The sequence below is a fragment of the Puntigrus tetrazona genome, chromosome 2, assembly GCF_018831695.1.
Source record: "Puntigrus tetrazona isolate hp1 chromosome 2, ASM1883169v1, whole genome shotgun sequence".
In the NCBI taxonomy this organism is placed as follows: Eukaryota; Metazoa; Chordata; class Actinopteri; order Cypriniformes; family Cyprinidae; genus Puntigrus; species Puntigrus tetrazona.
Genome location: NC_056700.1, coordinates 2,157,395 through 2,173,211, shown reverse-complemented (window position 1 = coordinate 2,173,211; position 15,817 = coordinate 2,157,395). Strand labels below are relative to the sequence as shown.

The 15,817-nt window shown below is 38.0% G+C and overlaps 1 protein-coding gene across 2 annotated transcripts; it reads left to right on the top strand.

Moving 5' to 3' along the window:
- The first annotated feature begins 3,890 nt into the window (after positions 1–3,890).
- Positions 3,891–14,763, top strand: LOC122355393 (KN motif and ankyrin repeat domain-containing protein 4-like). Of its 2 annotated transcripts, none has more exons than XM_043253625.1 (10): positions 3,891–4,078; positions 6,695–6,764; positions 6,888–8,378; positions 8,881–8,929; positions 9,081–9,413; positions 9,523–9,607; positions 10,393–10,612; positions 11,917–12,059; positions 12,199–12,399; positions 14,399–14,763. In XM_043253625.1, exons 1-10 carry the CDS (start codon positions 4,070–4,072, stop codon positions 14,507–14,509), a joined length of 2,712 nt encoding a protein of 903 aa, XP_043109560.1. In that variant the 5' UTR covers positions 3,891–4,069; the 3' UTR covers positions 14,510–14,763. The 2 variants fall into 2 exon arrangements, with proteins under 2 accessions (XP_043109560.1, XP_043109551.1); XM_043253616.1 differs by having other exon boundaries at positions 3,892–4,078; positions 8,878–8,929.
- Positions 14,764–15,817: the final 1,054 nt, after the last annotated feature.

Below are 15,817 nucleotides of genomic sequence, written 5' to 3'. Positions count from 1 at the left end.
AAAAAAACCCCACAGTGTTTTAAATAGGTCAGGATGGACCATATTTGACTTTACGTGTGAGTGTTTGTGAGCTAGTATTGATTTAGGAGAATGACCTGAGGTTCCCAAATTGTTTTGACAAGATGGAGGGAGAAGTAAGGATAGTTTACAGTCATAAAAGTCTCTTTAGTAAACCACACAATATGAAAATGTGCGTAAGGCAGACAGTACTTTGAATACTTGGCTGGCTCGCATTTGACTGTATAACAGATTGGCATTCCACAAAATGGGAAATAGCGAAACAATCCCAGAATTTCCTAAAATAGTGATGATCAGTTCACACAGAATGAGTTTTTGCAGTCTTTTGTGCACAAAACTGTATCCTTGTAAACGTTTACGTTAATAATACAAAAATAATTCAAACTAATTTAGTTTGAGGTAAAGTGAGAGGTAAAATGTACAAAATTACATTTTTATAACGATTTTTAAACTAAAATGAATACAACTGCTATAAATATCACCACATTAATCATTTTAGAGGTTCACTTTAAAAGAAGTTCAGGTGTAGTGGATTTAATTATACACGTCAGTGCTCGTCTTTGCCATGGAAAAGTCAGGGTCTGAGCAGACATACGCACTTTTTAAGCAATATAATACTAATACTTGCCTAAGTACATACCAGTAATAAACCTACCTGGTCCCATGGCATAAATGTACCTGGGTGCACTTTTTAGCGAGATACGAAATACGTACCAATAAGTACATATCACTGCCAACGAAATGAACACTAGAGGCAGTAAAACTCTGACATCTTTAATTTCTCTTCACACAAATTTACAGTTTCGACTGATACAGCATCACACATAACCAGCTTCATATCTATAGGTTTTCATAGATGGTAGGTTAACAGAGAGTACCTGAGACGAGGAGCTCCAGTTCGACAAAAAAATCTAATCTGTATAAAAGGAAGCTAAAATGACACGGTTGCGTCAACAAAAGATTTTTTTTATATCAGTTTTGCATTTGTTTGCACTATCGGGTAGGTTTAGGGTAGGATTTGTTGAAGGGCATATTTCCAACACGATATAGATCATTAACTTTTAGCAACAGTCTCCGGATATTTCAATTCTGAACTCCTGCAATATGTACCTATATAAACATAAAGGAGTAGTGTGTACTATTTGATGTACTGTGGTTACTGGGACAAAATGACCCTCCATTTACCAATGACAGCTACTGTGATTTTAAAAAAGACTAATGTTGCCTAAGACTGTGTGTGTGTGTGTGTGTGTGTGTGTGTGAGTCCTCAAGCTACGGCTGCTAATATCATCAGTTTTGACTTCATAGCTCTCCAGCGTCCTACTAAAACCAAAACTAACCATTAGCTATAACTATAGCACTATCCACTGCCACATGGCAGTGAGATTATTTCCCATTTTCCTGAAAGATCGTTCTGTTTCCCTCTGCCTTCTATTTCAGCAGGGACTGGGACGACGACAATACGACGATAACTTTTCATCATAGTCAAAATTTTCACTGGTTCAAAAGCCAGTGAGAGAGCCAAACAAAACACAGAAGATTATATAAGGGGCTGATCCCTACAAATTCATGCACGCTTGTTTGTGACCTTCACAACCTGAGGACTAAAAATAAAGCTTTGTGAAATCAGTTCTGTTGAACTCGAAGCAGATTTCCAACAAACGTAAATCAAAAAGCTTTGGGCCACCTCCAGTTAAAGGTTAACTTGCGTAAGGATGAAAAAGTAGAGAAAAAAAAAAACCAAACCTGACCTCAACCTCGATGTTCATCCCTATAGTATGCATGCATGGTTTGAAAATGTATGGCGTTAGCTTACTGTTTTGTTAGGTCCCACTTTATATTAAGTGTCCCTAATATCTGTGTACTTACATAGTAACTAGATGTGCATGTAGTATGTGACCATACTGTAAGCCATTATAGAAAAACATCAGAATTCAAGAAAGAAACTGAAATCACAAAATGACAGTCATTTCTACACATACTATAATGTACTGTATGCTACTCCTAGTTTAGTGGAATATAAAATTGCAACCAATTATGTCTAACCCTCAGGCTTTAGCAAGTAAAATACCCTTATAAGTGAAGAATTCATTGGCATAAGTAAATAAAAAAATCAAACGACTTGGTGCTGAAGTGGGATTTTATTTTATTTATTTAGGGCTCTACAAATGTGCATTTATTTTCCTAGAGGCAAACCCACATAACTAATCTAATAAGCATTAAAGTCATAAGCAGTGAAGTGTTTTATATGCTAATATAGTTCACTTTCTGCTAGACACCATTTAAAACTGATTCCATTAAAATGAGTTTGCATAATTGAGTTTCTGAAAACTGTAAAGGATCCATTTTTGGAAAACTGTGTCATTTGGGCTTAAAAATGTGAACTTCTTTTTTAGCATTTTTTTGCATGAGGGCTATAAGTGCCAGAGACATTGGAGGACTTTTTCAAATGGATTTTGCATTAAACCACAAGCAGTGTCTATCAAATAAAGCTGTCGACAAATGGCAACGGTTTACTGAGAAGGACAAACAGGCAAAGGCAACTGGTGAACATTAGACAAAGTAAAGTGGACCTGCATGTTTCTTTCATCACTGATAACTGGGGAAGTCTAGTTATGCACGCTTGTTCCCATCAGTCATGCAGGACCACCTCAGACAACTGAAGTCTTTCTCTTTGGTGGGTGTCACACATGCAAGCAGAGCATTTTCATGTGGCTGTTTTATATCCCACAGCGCATGTTAGTCAAACAGTCAGATACTTTGCTGTCATTTTAAGCGACTAATATGTATATATATATATATATATATATATATATATATATATATATATATATATGTGTGTGTGTGTGTGTGTGTGTGTGTGTGTGTGTGTGAAATAATTATGGTGCACATTATAATCATTTTAATCCATTATCCATTTTAAAATGTGTTAAAGTTAAATTTTAGCTTAATTTTTAAATAATCTTTTGTTATGCTTCATAGTACACTTATTTTGATAAGATGTGTAAAATACTTGAATTTGAACTATTGTTAAAAGTATGTTTTTATTCAATATATGCGCCTTGTCTCAGGGAAATAAGAATAAATAGTACACCCAATAAAAACTAAAACTCATTCTTACTGTAACTGTACTCCAACTTACTGTATTTAAATTACATTTATTTACATTTTTATAACATATTTTTTTCAGAAACATTAGATTTAATTTGCACTCTTAAAAAAAAATTATTTCCCTAATATGAAATCTTTTAAAAAATAAGTGTGCTTGTTTTTCACGAGCGAAGAAGCTATAATGGAAAAAAGAGATAGTTGAATAGTTAGCCTTTCCTGATTTCTATGCTCAATGAGGATCGCCTTGTTGATGCTATTCCTGAAAATCTGCAATAATACTATTAAAACGAAGACCAGAGGAGAAAGGAGATACATAAAGAATGAATGGCATGTCCTGAGAGAGCCTCAACCACTCTGTGCCCTATACTCATGAAAAGCCCTGCACTATTTCCATGATTATAATGGATGGTGAGCGCTATGTTACAGTGGATTGAATTACACTTAAAGCGTGTGGGTGGGCGGCTTTAGCCACATGTGCTCTGAGATTTTGACGGGTTACACTAGGGTCCTCTTTCACCCAGTTTCATGTGGGGCTAGTTTTGTGAGTGCCCCAGATTGTACTAGTAAACTCGGGCCCCCGTACCATCACATGGATCCTGTTTTGAGAAACATCCCTCAGATGCAGCTATGCACAAAGCCCCACCCACCTCTCAGTTGTTCAGCCCGCCCTCTTACTTCGATTGGAGGAATAATGCTGTTTGCCTCCCACCCATTGGCTCTGATTGGGTGGGGGGCGGAGTCGTGAAAGGCCAAAGTGCCCACAACCCGCCTCCTGTTCCACACACAATAACAGTGCTTATGTTTTGCAAGAATTTTACATTGGCATTGCTTGAATGTCTTTTGTCTGCCTTCCCCTCTGAAGCCTCTCAGAAGAAGGAGAAAAGTGAAGAGGTGAACAGGCTAAACTCCAGCACAGAGAGGACACAATGGCACACTTGTGATGTTTAAGGTAAGATACACCCCTAAAATAACAAATTAACCTTTAAATGTTTATTGAAGAGAGAGGTAATGGTCTCACTTATGAGAGAGGTAATGTCATATAATGGCACTATGGCATTTAATTTTTCAACTGTATTAGAATATTGCTGTTTTAGTGTAATCTGGGTGTGTCATTTTGCTTCCAAATGATACGTCATTTGTTTATTTTGGACAAATTCTCAGGAAGTCAATTTTTTGGGTGTCTCAAATGAGATTCAAAGACTTTCCTCTGAGGTAATGACTGTGTCACTTAAACAATAGAGAAATGTCCTGAACTGCTCAGCGTGTGTGACAGGAGCCAATGAACAGGAGGTTCCAAATGGTGACTTTAAAACACTCTTTTTGAAAGTTTCTCAGGCACAGTGCTCAGTGTTTCACATGTGTTTGATTATACGGTGAGTCAGAATTTACTTTCCTGCACACATGTCTTCTCATGTAACTGGTGTGCGTGCACATATTGTTGTTGGCAGAGAGCCAAGATTGTCGACATGGTCCAAATACTGTGGACATGGAAAAAATCCCACAGAGGGAAAGATGGAACAACATTCTCAGGATAAGAACGATAGATAGATAGATAGATAGATAGATAGATAGATAGATAGATAGATAGATAGATAGATAGATAGATAGATAGATAGATTTCTCACAGTAGTCATTCTGAAAAGTCCAGTAGCAGAGACTCTCCACCACACCCTCTCTCTATAAAGTGAAAGGGTGATGGGGGTCAGAGAGCAGGAGAACCAATCTTTGGCTTCGGTCTTCCAGCCAGCTCCAAGCAGAGGATAAAGAATGAGGATCGGAGCCAAGGAAACCACACCGCTTACAGGGCCAAACAGGAAGAGTGAAACGTCTGTCTATTGTGTGTGTTAAAAATGTGAGTGAGTGAGAAAGTGTGCAGGACCAGCAGTCTGTTTTATGTGAAAGTGAATCAGGTCTACTTGAGCTGTTAAATGTGCATGTCAAAACAAAGCTAGCGTAAAGTATGTTCAGAGATAAAAGAGAGAACATGGGAGACACATTTTAGCGATAGCACAATAAGAAGAGATATGAAAAGACACATAAAATTTTAACTCTTTTAAAATTATGCATTTTCTTTGTATTTAACTGAACTCCAATTCAAATCTAAGTAAAAAAAAAAAACAAAAAAAACTTCAAGTTGTAGCAGACTAGTTCGAAACTCTCAAAACTGTTCCTCTCAAGTTTCCAGTTTGGTCTTTTTTTCCATTCTCCAAGCCTGACCTAAAACCTGAAATTGTCCTCTCCGTTCAGAGCACACAGTGTTTCAAATTTTGCTCTTACAGCGGTAGCAGTTTTTAAGTTGTCATGAGTTTCAATCCAATTTGTGGTGTAAGAAAGAATGCGGCGGAGAGAAATACATTTAATGAGAAGAGGAATTTTTTTTCCTTAGTGCTGCAAAAAAGAAAAGGGAACAATAATCATTACTGTGAAATGGAGTGTGCGTTACTCAGTGGACACAAAATTGTGAAAGTGACCAAATAAATCCTAAATCTAAATGTCTGAATTAGGATATTAAACTTCATATTAAAGTTCTCTGTAGAAGCAATTAACAGCACTCATAATGCTTTAGTATTTATATTAGACCTAATAGCGGTGTTAGCTAATTAACTTTCAGCATTAGTACAGATATATACTTTACAAGTACTCAAGCGGCCTTAAAGAACAAATTCCATGCTATTATACTGCATGGGTAACTTTTAGGTAGATATTTCTAAATATGTCAACAGTGTAACTTTCTTTACCTAAACTATCCATTTTCAAACTGATGCTCCACTTAATTGTTGACCTGACAAAACCAAGTGTAGAAGACCATTTCAAGCCACCTGTGTCTTGCGATTAAGCTTATGTAGCTAGAAATGTATGTTCACATGCCAGCATCAATTTCAGCATGTGTCAAGTCATGTCAAGTTTCTAGTGATTCTGAAGACTGGTGCAGGTGTGTTTAATTAGGGATAGAGCTAAATTATACTAAGAAGTGTGTTTCAGACAAGTATCCTGCAGCCCCATTTTCCTATCAACCTAAGACTATATCTGTAATGCATTTTTTGTCTGACATGGCCCATATAACTCAGTTGTTCAGCCTACCTTAGCATAACCAGGTTCTGAGGTATGTCAGCCCCCATTTGTGTGTTTGCCTGACTGATCTCTATTGATAGAGAATGGTAGAACAGGCATGTATGAAAGAAAGGCTGCTGCAATTTTAGATAAGATGGACTTTTGCTACCAGTGCGAGCAATGCCAAGGTGTGCATCTGTGGTTGTCTGTGTGTACGCGAGCCAGTGGAAGTGTTTGGTCTCAGCTATTTGTGTGTTTACTGCATAGCTCACATTGTTTGGGCTGTGGCTGCTCGTGTGGTGCCTTGAAAGTGCTGCGTGGTCAGAGATAGAGAGAGAGAGAGATGGGGAGGGAGAGAAAGAAAAGAAGAGAGAAAGAAAAGAAAGAGTCTGGCTCTGTAAATCTGCAAAATACGCATGCACAAACTACTTTGATCTCAACTTGTGTTCACAGCATTCAGAAGTGCTTGATTCTGTTTCACTTAACTCTTAAAAGCAGCATTCATTGTCCTCAGGTTGCCGGAGGACTAAAACCACATGAAGCTGAAAACAGACTTATGCTAAGAACAATGGAAATCAAAAAAGGTATGTATCACACAGTTCTGTTCAGGAACATGTGGTACTGCAGTTCCAGTGGTTTAATTGCTTTTGGACAGTGTTTATACTGTGCATTAGTTCTGCAACTCACCCTTGTGTTTTTCTTTTTAGAGAATGGAATCTCTCCAAAAGAGAACGGTAGCCAAAGAAGACCACCGTCCTATTCTGTAGAGACACCCTATGGGTTCCATCTAGACCTGGACTTTCTCAAGTATGTTGATGACATTGAGAAAGGTAACACCATTAGGAGGGTACCAATGCAGAGAAGGCAAAGAGGACGAAATAATGGTGTCTTGTCACGTAACTTAAGTCTTCCGGGTTATGGATGCAGAGCTACAGAGTGGAACTCAGTAAGCACGTTATGGCCCAAAACCAAACTAGGAGACTCTCAACAACATTTTGAGTTTCGATCTAGTGACAGTGTGTCTGCTGGCTATGTCAGGAGGGGAGAACCCATCTACAAGTCCTTTACAGCTGCAGAGATGGAGGCTTTTGATGAGCAACCCTTAGGATGTTACGTCAGGCCAAATCTCTTGAGAGCCTCCAGTTTACCCTTGACTGTTTTACTGAGAAAGCGCTCAGAGTCAACCGAGGATCCAACCAGCCCCAAGGAATATCTAATGCATGAAAACGGTTCCTCTGAAGATATATTCCATGTTTCCGACAACAGGATAGGTAGAGCAAATGGGACCCTCCAGAGGCTGACTGCAGCTCTTGAACGAGTTGGGGAATTGGAAGAGGAGATCAGAGTCGTTCCTGAGCTCAAGGCGCAGATATGTATTTTGGAAGAGGAGAGAGAGAGACTTTTACTCCAGTTACATTCCCGAAACAAAACCACCGGGCCACAGGATGTTCTACACATAAATAACTGGGACACTCCTTTATCTGCCAGAGAAAATCAAGACAAAGCAAGTGATGACTGGATGAATCGAGAATATGACCGATTAGAGGAAAATGTCAAGGCCTCGTCTGAACAAGTTGAAACAGTTGCAATACCTTCAGCTACTGAAAGAATCCTTCCAGAGACCGAAAAGCGTAAGATGGTCTCTCGAGAAAGAGATCTCTTGGATAATGGAGACAAAGCTAAGTCTCTCACCGAAACTCTCCAGAGGAAAGTTGTTTTGCTGGAACAGAAACTCCATGAACTGGAGGTAGAACTGGACAAGACCAGAGCTTTCCTAAAGCAGCAAGCAGAGGAGAGTCTTCTGAAGGATGACAAGATCAAGCAGTTGACCGTACAGCTTGAAATGGGACACACACTGGCCAAGGTGATTTCATCTGAGAGCTCCTTAGTAAGTACACAAAGTCTTGTACCTGTGGTAGAATTGCAGGAAAGTGGGCAAAAGATGCCAGCAGATGAGGGAATTGCCCTTAAAGTTCGGGATCAATCTGCAGTATCACATGCAGACATGGAGCACCATGTGAAAAGATTACAAGAGCTCCTACAGGAGCAGTGGGAATGCCTTTGCAAAGACGACTCATCAGGGAAAATGTCTTCAGATCACTTGCCTCCACGTGTCTGCACTATTCAAGAGCAGTTAACAACTTTAATCACCCTCCTTACCCTCTACGTGTTTCCTAATAGTGATGCATCTCAAGCAGGTATGACTCTGCACTTAACTGCACCTTTAGGGGTACAACAGCTTATCACCGGGGTACCTTCAAAGAGTACTAACATGCACCCTTTATGCCTCTAGCGACCGTCCTGCAGATTTCAGCTCTAACTCCAATCAGTGTGCATACTATTCACCCTATCTCCCCTAAATAGTATTGAAAATGACTAATATCACAGCATTTAGAAGGGATAATTTGCACATCGGAACACAGGAGAGGTGTTCAGGGCTACTTGATAATTCTAGACAGGTGTGTTGGAGGACAGTCTGCAGGATATTACCTCTCCTGTAGCAGGGTTGTTGATCCCTTCCTGCTTTAGGGGTTGTTAGCTATAATGTTTCTTTTATTAGCATACTGTCTAAGTGACAAGCTATTCAACAAGTGCTATTTCTTTTACTGACATTGCACAATGTAAATGTGCATGATGTTCTTATGTGGCTTTTATGTGTAATGCAAGACTATAAAATGATGGAAATTCTTTCCAAAGTAGGAGAAAACCCCAAGGCAGAACATCTGAAGACAATTAGCATAAGAGACAGGTAAATATATCACCGCAATTTTATATTAAACAGTATTAAAAGTCTTGGAATATAACTTTTTTTTATATAGTCATACACAGTGACTTCAGTCTAATCCACTAAAACAGTGACTTCAGAATACTAATGCTCTTTGACCTTCAACATTTTGAAGTGGGAGCGTGGAGACAGAGGGAATAAGTCATGCCATCAAAGTACAAGAGCATTCAGAAGTGGATGTTGGCTTCAAAAAGAATACGACTAAAGAAGAAGACAAATTATGGACCTCATGGACAACAGATTCCAGCATACAAGCACACAAAAGTAAACATGCAGAATTCAGTTCAAAAGAAAATGCCGCAGATGTAGAGACCACAAAACAAGAATATCTGCGAAAGCAAACAAGTCCAGCAAGAGCTCTAGAAGATCAAACAGAGGAAGAGAGGAAGGACTGCATTTCGTTGAGCATGAGCTCAGATCAGAAATCCCAGACAATGAAGCAAAACAGGTGAGAATATATTTAATCTTTAGGTTTCTTTTATGTTTTTAAACTTTTAAATTATTACATTTCTTTTACATTTTAAACAATAATAGAAACTACCTGTTTTCCCCCGCAGGGAAGCTGTTGATAAAGATTTCATAGATGCATGTTATTTCCTGAGAGACCACATGGGAAAAGTGTCAGAACCTGATGATGAAATGGTAATACTCAGTTTAACTTGTTTACATAGAATATTCCCTTCTTGCCTGTTTTAGGCAGTGGTGTGTGTACTAGTTTGAAGCTAGTAACCAAGATGTTCCCCTGCAGGGAATAAGACACGAATGATCACCAATGAACCTGTGAGCAAAGCACACTGGGCCAGATTTACTAAACAGGTCAAATTAGTAAGAGATTGGAATGTAAAGTTCTGCAAGGGATTTACTGACAATGAAAAAGTTAAAGAACATAGATAAAGCAAAATTATTTCTATATTATGACCACTGAAATCTACCAACGAGCATCGCAAACTGGAAAATATCACAGCCATTTAAAAAAAAAAAAGAGCATTAAATAATGGCACAAATAAAGTAAACCAGTGCAAACCTTAGTAAATTGCATGATTAGTTGCATGATTCATTTAAATGCTCCTCCCATAAAATTTACTTCTGAAAAAGAAACTACTACAAATGCATGAGTAATAAGGTGAGTAGTGTAAAAATAACTCTGTCCATGCCTTTTATTTTTTCAGTGTCATTAGTAAATCCTCACAGCATGTTTTAAAGGCAAAAAGAGGCCTTGCACTGGTGCTAAAGCTTTGAGTAAATCTGCCCCTTAATCTCATGTACCTCCAAACAGACTTGTAATAAGTGTACTGTTAATTGCTGTACTTTGGAGACAAGCACCTGCCAAATTACTATTTACTTCCTCTGCCAGGTTTGACTCTGTTATTCTGTTGTTTTCTGTCGAGTGGTAACTCCTCTTTTGGTCTTCTTTTGCTGATTTGCAGAGCCAGACTCTCACTGTGCTGTTCCAGCAGTGGTTTCACGTCTCTGCTGAAGAGGGAGCATGTGCTGACACTGTTGCTGTGTATCTCAATGAGGTTAACTCACAAACACCTACAGTCCTTCAGTTCCTGGTCAACATGGCAGATGATAATGGGAACACTGCCTTGCATTATAGCGTGTCAAACTGTAACTTCAACATCGTTAAGCTCCTTTTAGACACAGGTCAGTGATAAAAAAAAATTTTGTTTAATTTTCTCTTATTTTTATCTGCTTGAAAAGAAATGTTTTAAAACAGGTCTTTAATTACGGTGTGGGAAGTTACATTAAAATCTCAGATTTCTTTGAGGCTAATGAAAGCAAATCTAAAAATAAAAACTTAAATGGGAACTTTTACGTTTCTGTCATTAATTTTTCACCCTCATATTGTTCCTAACCCGCAAGACCTTTGTTCATCTTCGTAACACAAATGAAGATATTTTTGATGAAATCTGAGAGCTTTCTCAGCCTCCATAGACAGCAATGAAACTGAAATGTTCAAGGCCCAGAAATGTAGTAAGGACATCATTAAAATAGTCTATGTGACATCTGTGACATGAACATGTATGCATCACAATATCATGAACGTGCAACAAAGAAGAAATTGTTGATTAAAGATGTTATTTTAGTTTTCTTTGCACACAAAAGGTATTCTAGTATCTTCATAAGATTATGGTTGTTAATTTTTATGTTTATTCAATGATTTCTTCTCTTCTGTGATGTTAATGAAGACTACATTTCTGGGTTTTGATATTGTCGGTTGCATTGCTGTCCATGCAGGGTCAGAAAGCTTTCAAATTTCATCAAAAATATCTTTGTGTTCTAAAGATGGACAAAGGTCTTAGAGGTTTAGAATGACATGAATCTGAGTAAATTATATAACCCTTTAAATTAGTGGTGCAGGAATGTGTAAAAAAGAAAAAACTAAAATAAAAAAAAACACTAAAGTTCCATCAGCCTGATGACGTTTCATAAGTTACATAACAAAAGCTTTTAATCTATGACATAAATTATTTCAGGAAGCACCATTTTAAAAGCTTTTAACACCTCTTTAAAAAGTTGTTTGCTAACAAGCGGCTAAATGGAGCTTCAGAAGTACGCAAACTTTCCAAACTTTCTTGGACAACAAATGGCTTGTGTGCGCTTTTTGTCTTTTTACGCTTTGCATACAGCATGGTTAGCTTAGCAACATGCTAACATCAATTTCGTCATTTGTGTCTGTTCTGTGCTTCTTGTGAGTACTGCTATATTTTTAGTGTGGCGCACATGTTGCTGCCTAAGTAGAGCGTTCCAAATCTGTCACTTGTGGAGTTCTATTTAATTTTGTATGCTGCCTTAGAAGGTGGTAGACAGGATGGCGGCTCACTAGGGCTTGAAAATGAGCTTTTACCTTGAGTTTGCCCTCCTTCAGCTTTCATTTTTAGCATCCTTTACATTTTCAGTAATTCCAAAAACAAAAAAAACTGTGCTTGCTTTCCCTCTAACCTTAGGTGTATGTGACGTGGACCTGAGAAACAAGTCTGGCTACACTGCGGTCATGCTGGCCTCACTGACAGCTGTAGAAGAACCAGGAGACATGAACGTGGTCCAGCAGCTGATGGAGCTTGGTGACGTTAACGCCTGTGCTGGCCAGGTGATGGGAAGCCAACTGGCACAGTGTGCACTTTATATCAAAACGCACTGCCTGAAATGGACCGCTGATTTGCATAAGATCTGGCATTTTCTGTGATGTTTCAGAAGATGGATGTGTTTCTAATTAAATGTGTCTTTAGGTGGGACAAACAGCTCTTCACTTGGCAGTAAGGCATGGACGTGTCCCAATGGTGCGTCTCCTGCTCGAACAGGGAGCGGATCCAGATGCCCAGGATCATGCAGGAACCACTCCACTGATCAGCGCCTGTGATCGGGGACACGTCAGAATTGTGCGCATTTTGTTAGAGGATGCAAACTGCGATGTCACTTTAAAAGACAAGGTAATTTCTTGTGCATTTTTGTCCAAACCTTTACAGAAAACTGAATGACCTAAACATATGTTCAACAGTATAAAGGATTCTGCACAAGTAACACGATTTCTGAGTTTAAAAGCAAAAATGTGCTTTTTGCTAAAGTTAAAAGTAAAAATTAAATTTAATGGGACCAAGGAAACAAATCAATAAAATGTGCCCGCGATTTAAGAAGCAGAACAAATAGGTAATTCATGGCCAGAATGTCTTGTATTAATTCTTACTTTGAAAAATGATTATGTAAAGGCATCATCTAATAAAAAGCTCGAAAGATTTAAATATCACAATTTATCGCTAAAATAAAATGGTTCTTTTTGAAATAGATGCTTATTATATTAATATTATTGTCATGTTTTATATGTTTTAATGTATTAAATATTTTAGATAATATTTACACAAACATTCAAAAATCTTTGTCATGCAGTTTTATACTTATACAGTTAATCTATATATATATATATATATATATGTATATGTATATGTACATATATATACATATATGTGTGTGTGTGTGCTACATGCACTATGCACTACATATATGTATTTTGTTGAAAAAACAACTTTATGGGCGGAAGACAACAGCTTTCTTGACTGGAGTAAGAAGGGCAACGTTCAGCTGTTTCTGTTGACATCTGACCTGTACAAAAGTGCCACCTGCTGGACACAATCCTGTCTGATCTCTGGAAATGGTCAGTTCATGTTAACACGATATCAGCCTCTCACTCTTCACGCAAACAACAGGAACCGACAGCAGCCTCCAGTGTGCAAATGACGCTCACTAAGACTTATCACTCTCCGTGTAAGAGAAATCCGTGCTTGGCAGCCGGAAAAATCCCACACAGCGTGCCTTTATCGTCTCAAAATGAGAGATGGAGAAAGAAAAAGAAAGCGAGAGAATGCGGAAGCATGTAAGACAAAATGAAAGCTGTCAAGTCTGCTCCCCCACAGCTGAAACTAGAGCGTTAGTCAGGTCACATCTGCATCACGTTACAACTGAAGAGCTGCTCCGGGAACTAATAAATCCTTTAAACACAGAGCAGGTGCTGGAAAGACTTCCTGCAATCTTTCAGATAGAACTGTCCTGTTTAATGTCCACCTGTTTGATTCAGAAATCTGGGATTAGTACAATGTTTTAATGCCTTTTTGAATGAAGGCTCTTATGCTCATCAAGGCCGCATTTATCTGATAAAATATGAAATATTAAATAACCATTTTGAGTTATACCTATGATGAATTCTCAGCATCATCACTCCAGTTATGTCACACGATCCTTCAAAAATCACTCTAATATGTTGATCTGCTGCTCAAGAAGCATTTCTTATTAATGCTGAAAATACATTTTCTTCCAGAAGTCTTTGAGAAATGCAGAATTCAAATAAAATAGAACGCATTATTATATTATAAAATATTAACAATTGCAGTTTGTTGCATTTTCAAGGTCATCACAGTAAGTTTTGGAACTAAAAGAGATATAAAAGATAAAAAGCTTTTAGAAATAGCTGATTTTTTTATTCCTTATTGTTGTAATCGGGACTTCAAATGAAAAGCATTTGTTTAAAAAAAAGTGTAACAATGTAAAATAATCTTTGCTGCCACTTTAATACGTCCTCGAGAGAAAATTAAAAAAAGATAACTGACCCAATACATTTGAACAGTAATATCTATGTATTTTTATTTGTGCACGTATAGTACATTTATCAAAGTGTTTATCATGCGTGTACAATGAATAAGATATTTAGGTGCAAAATCGAAATATTAACTTTATGTTAGCCTCTAAAATGTATTTTCAAAATTGAAAGTGGTGCAGATACGAATTGAAAATGCCAGATTAACTAAGAAAAAAAAGTAAGAACCCTGAAGCTAAACCTTGCAGCGCTATGATAAAGACAAGACTACATCCACATGCTGTTCAGATCTTTGTAGTTGTGATGTTGTGTATCATATTCATGCATCTCTGTTTTGTCTCTAGGGCGGTCGAAGTGCATTATCCCTGGCGACACAGGCCTCTCACACAGAGATAGCGGACCTCCTGAAAGCCCGCACAGAAAGCAAGAGCACAGACAAATGCAAGGTCTCTTAGAACGGAGCTTGGGCGTCTCAGTCATATACACTTCAATAATCAACCATGTACAGTTCCTGCTAAGACGATCAGCAATTAAATGTCAATATTCTAATTTAATATTCAAGGAGTTTGAAGCAGTTTGCTAATGTAAAGCTCACCGATGTAAATATAACAGCCAAATGTGCGTCTTTCCTATAAATCCAAATATGTTGTAACCAACCCAGTTTCATTCTGAGTCATCTCATGTCAATAAATGAAACTATTCTATAAAACTAGTCCAAATCCTTTGGGTGGATGGCTGTGTATTTTAAGATCTGCATATCCACTGAAAGCCACACAAATCTTCTGACGTCTTCAAAGCAGCAGGATTCGCTCATCTAGAGGATTCATTTCAGTACGGTAAATCTCTTACCATGGACATCTAAATATACATAAAGTCACTTTGGAAAAGGTAAACAAAGTAGCAGGCAAAAGCTGTTAATATAAAGTGTTATAAACAGCCCTGGGCGGACATGGTACATATTTTGCGCTAGCGGCATTATTAAAAACCAAGCATTTTTTAACGCAGCAACACGATTCCTGATGCCATCCAGTCAAACAGTGTCCTGAACACCATAAGTCTTGTTTAAGGAAGAATAGTTTCTTAAAAAAAACATTAAAGTCATAAAGTAGCTGCCTTTTGGACGCAGCCTTTGAAATTTGCAGAGCTCATATTTAATCAATTATACCGTAGCCTTTTGAAGTGTAAGCTATAACTCAATTTACATACGTAGTTTTTTTTTTTTTTACCTTAGCACCACAAGTCTTCTTCTGTCACTGCAACTTGTCGAACACACACACACACACACACACACACACACGCACAAACAAACGATGCCGGGTTATTATCCACATCGCCGGAGGATATAACCAGCATCCGCGCAACACTACTGCACAGATATCAAAAGCATCACTGGGTGAAGTTGCCAAGTTGAGGGTACAATTTGTATGTGTCAATTGTGTGAGAAGGATGCGTTTCACGCAAGATCTGGCAACCGGACAACCTTGGAATATGAAGTCAGGGCCATAGAAATAGAAAAGTTTTACCGGAGGTGAATGTAGCAAACATATAAAATTCGCCCATTTTTTATAGCAAAGTAAAAATATAGATGAAATATAGAAAAATATTTAAACGGCATGATACATAGCATGATACATAGGTAAAACGGGAGGGCTGACAGGTATGCATTTAACAGAAAATATTATGCTCGTTTTAACAATACAGGCCTCCTCGTCATGTGTCTGTTAAGAATCCCACAGATCATTTTTTCACACCATGCTGAAGAA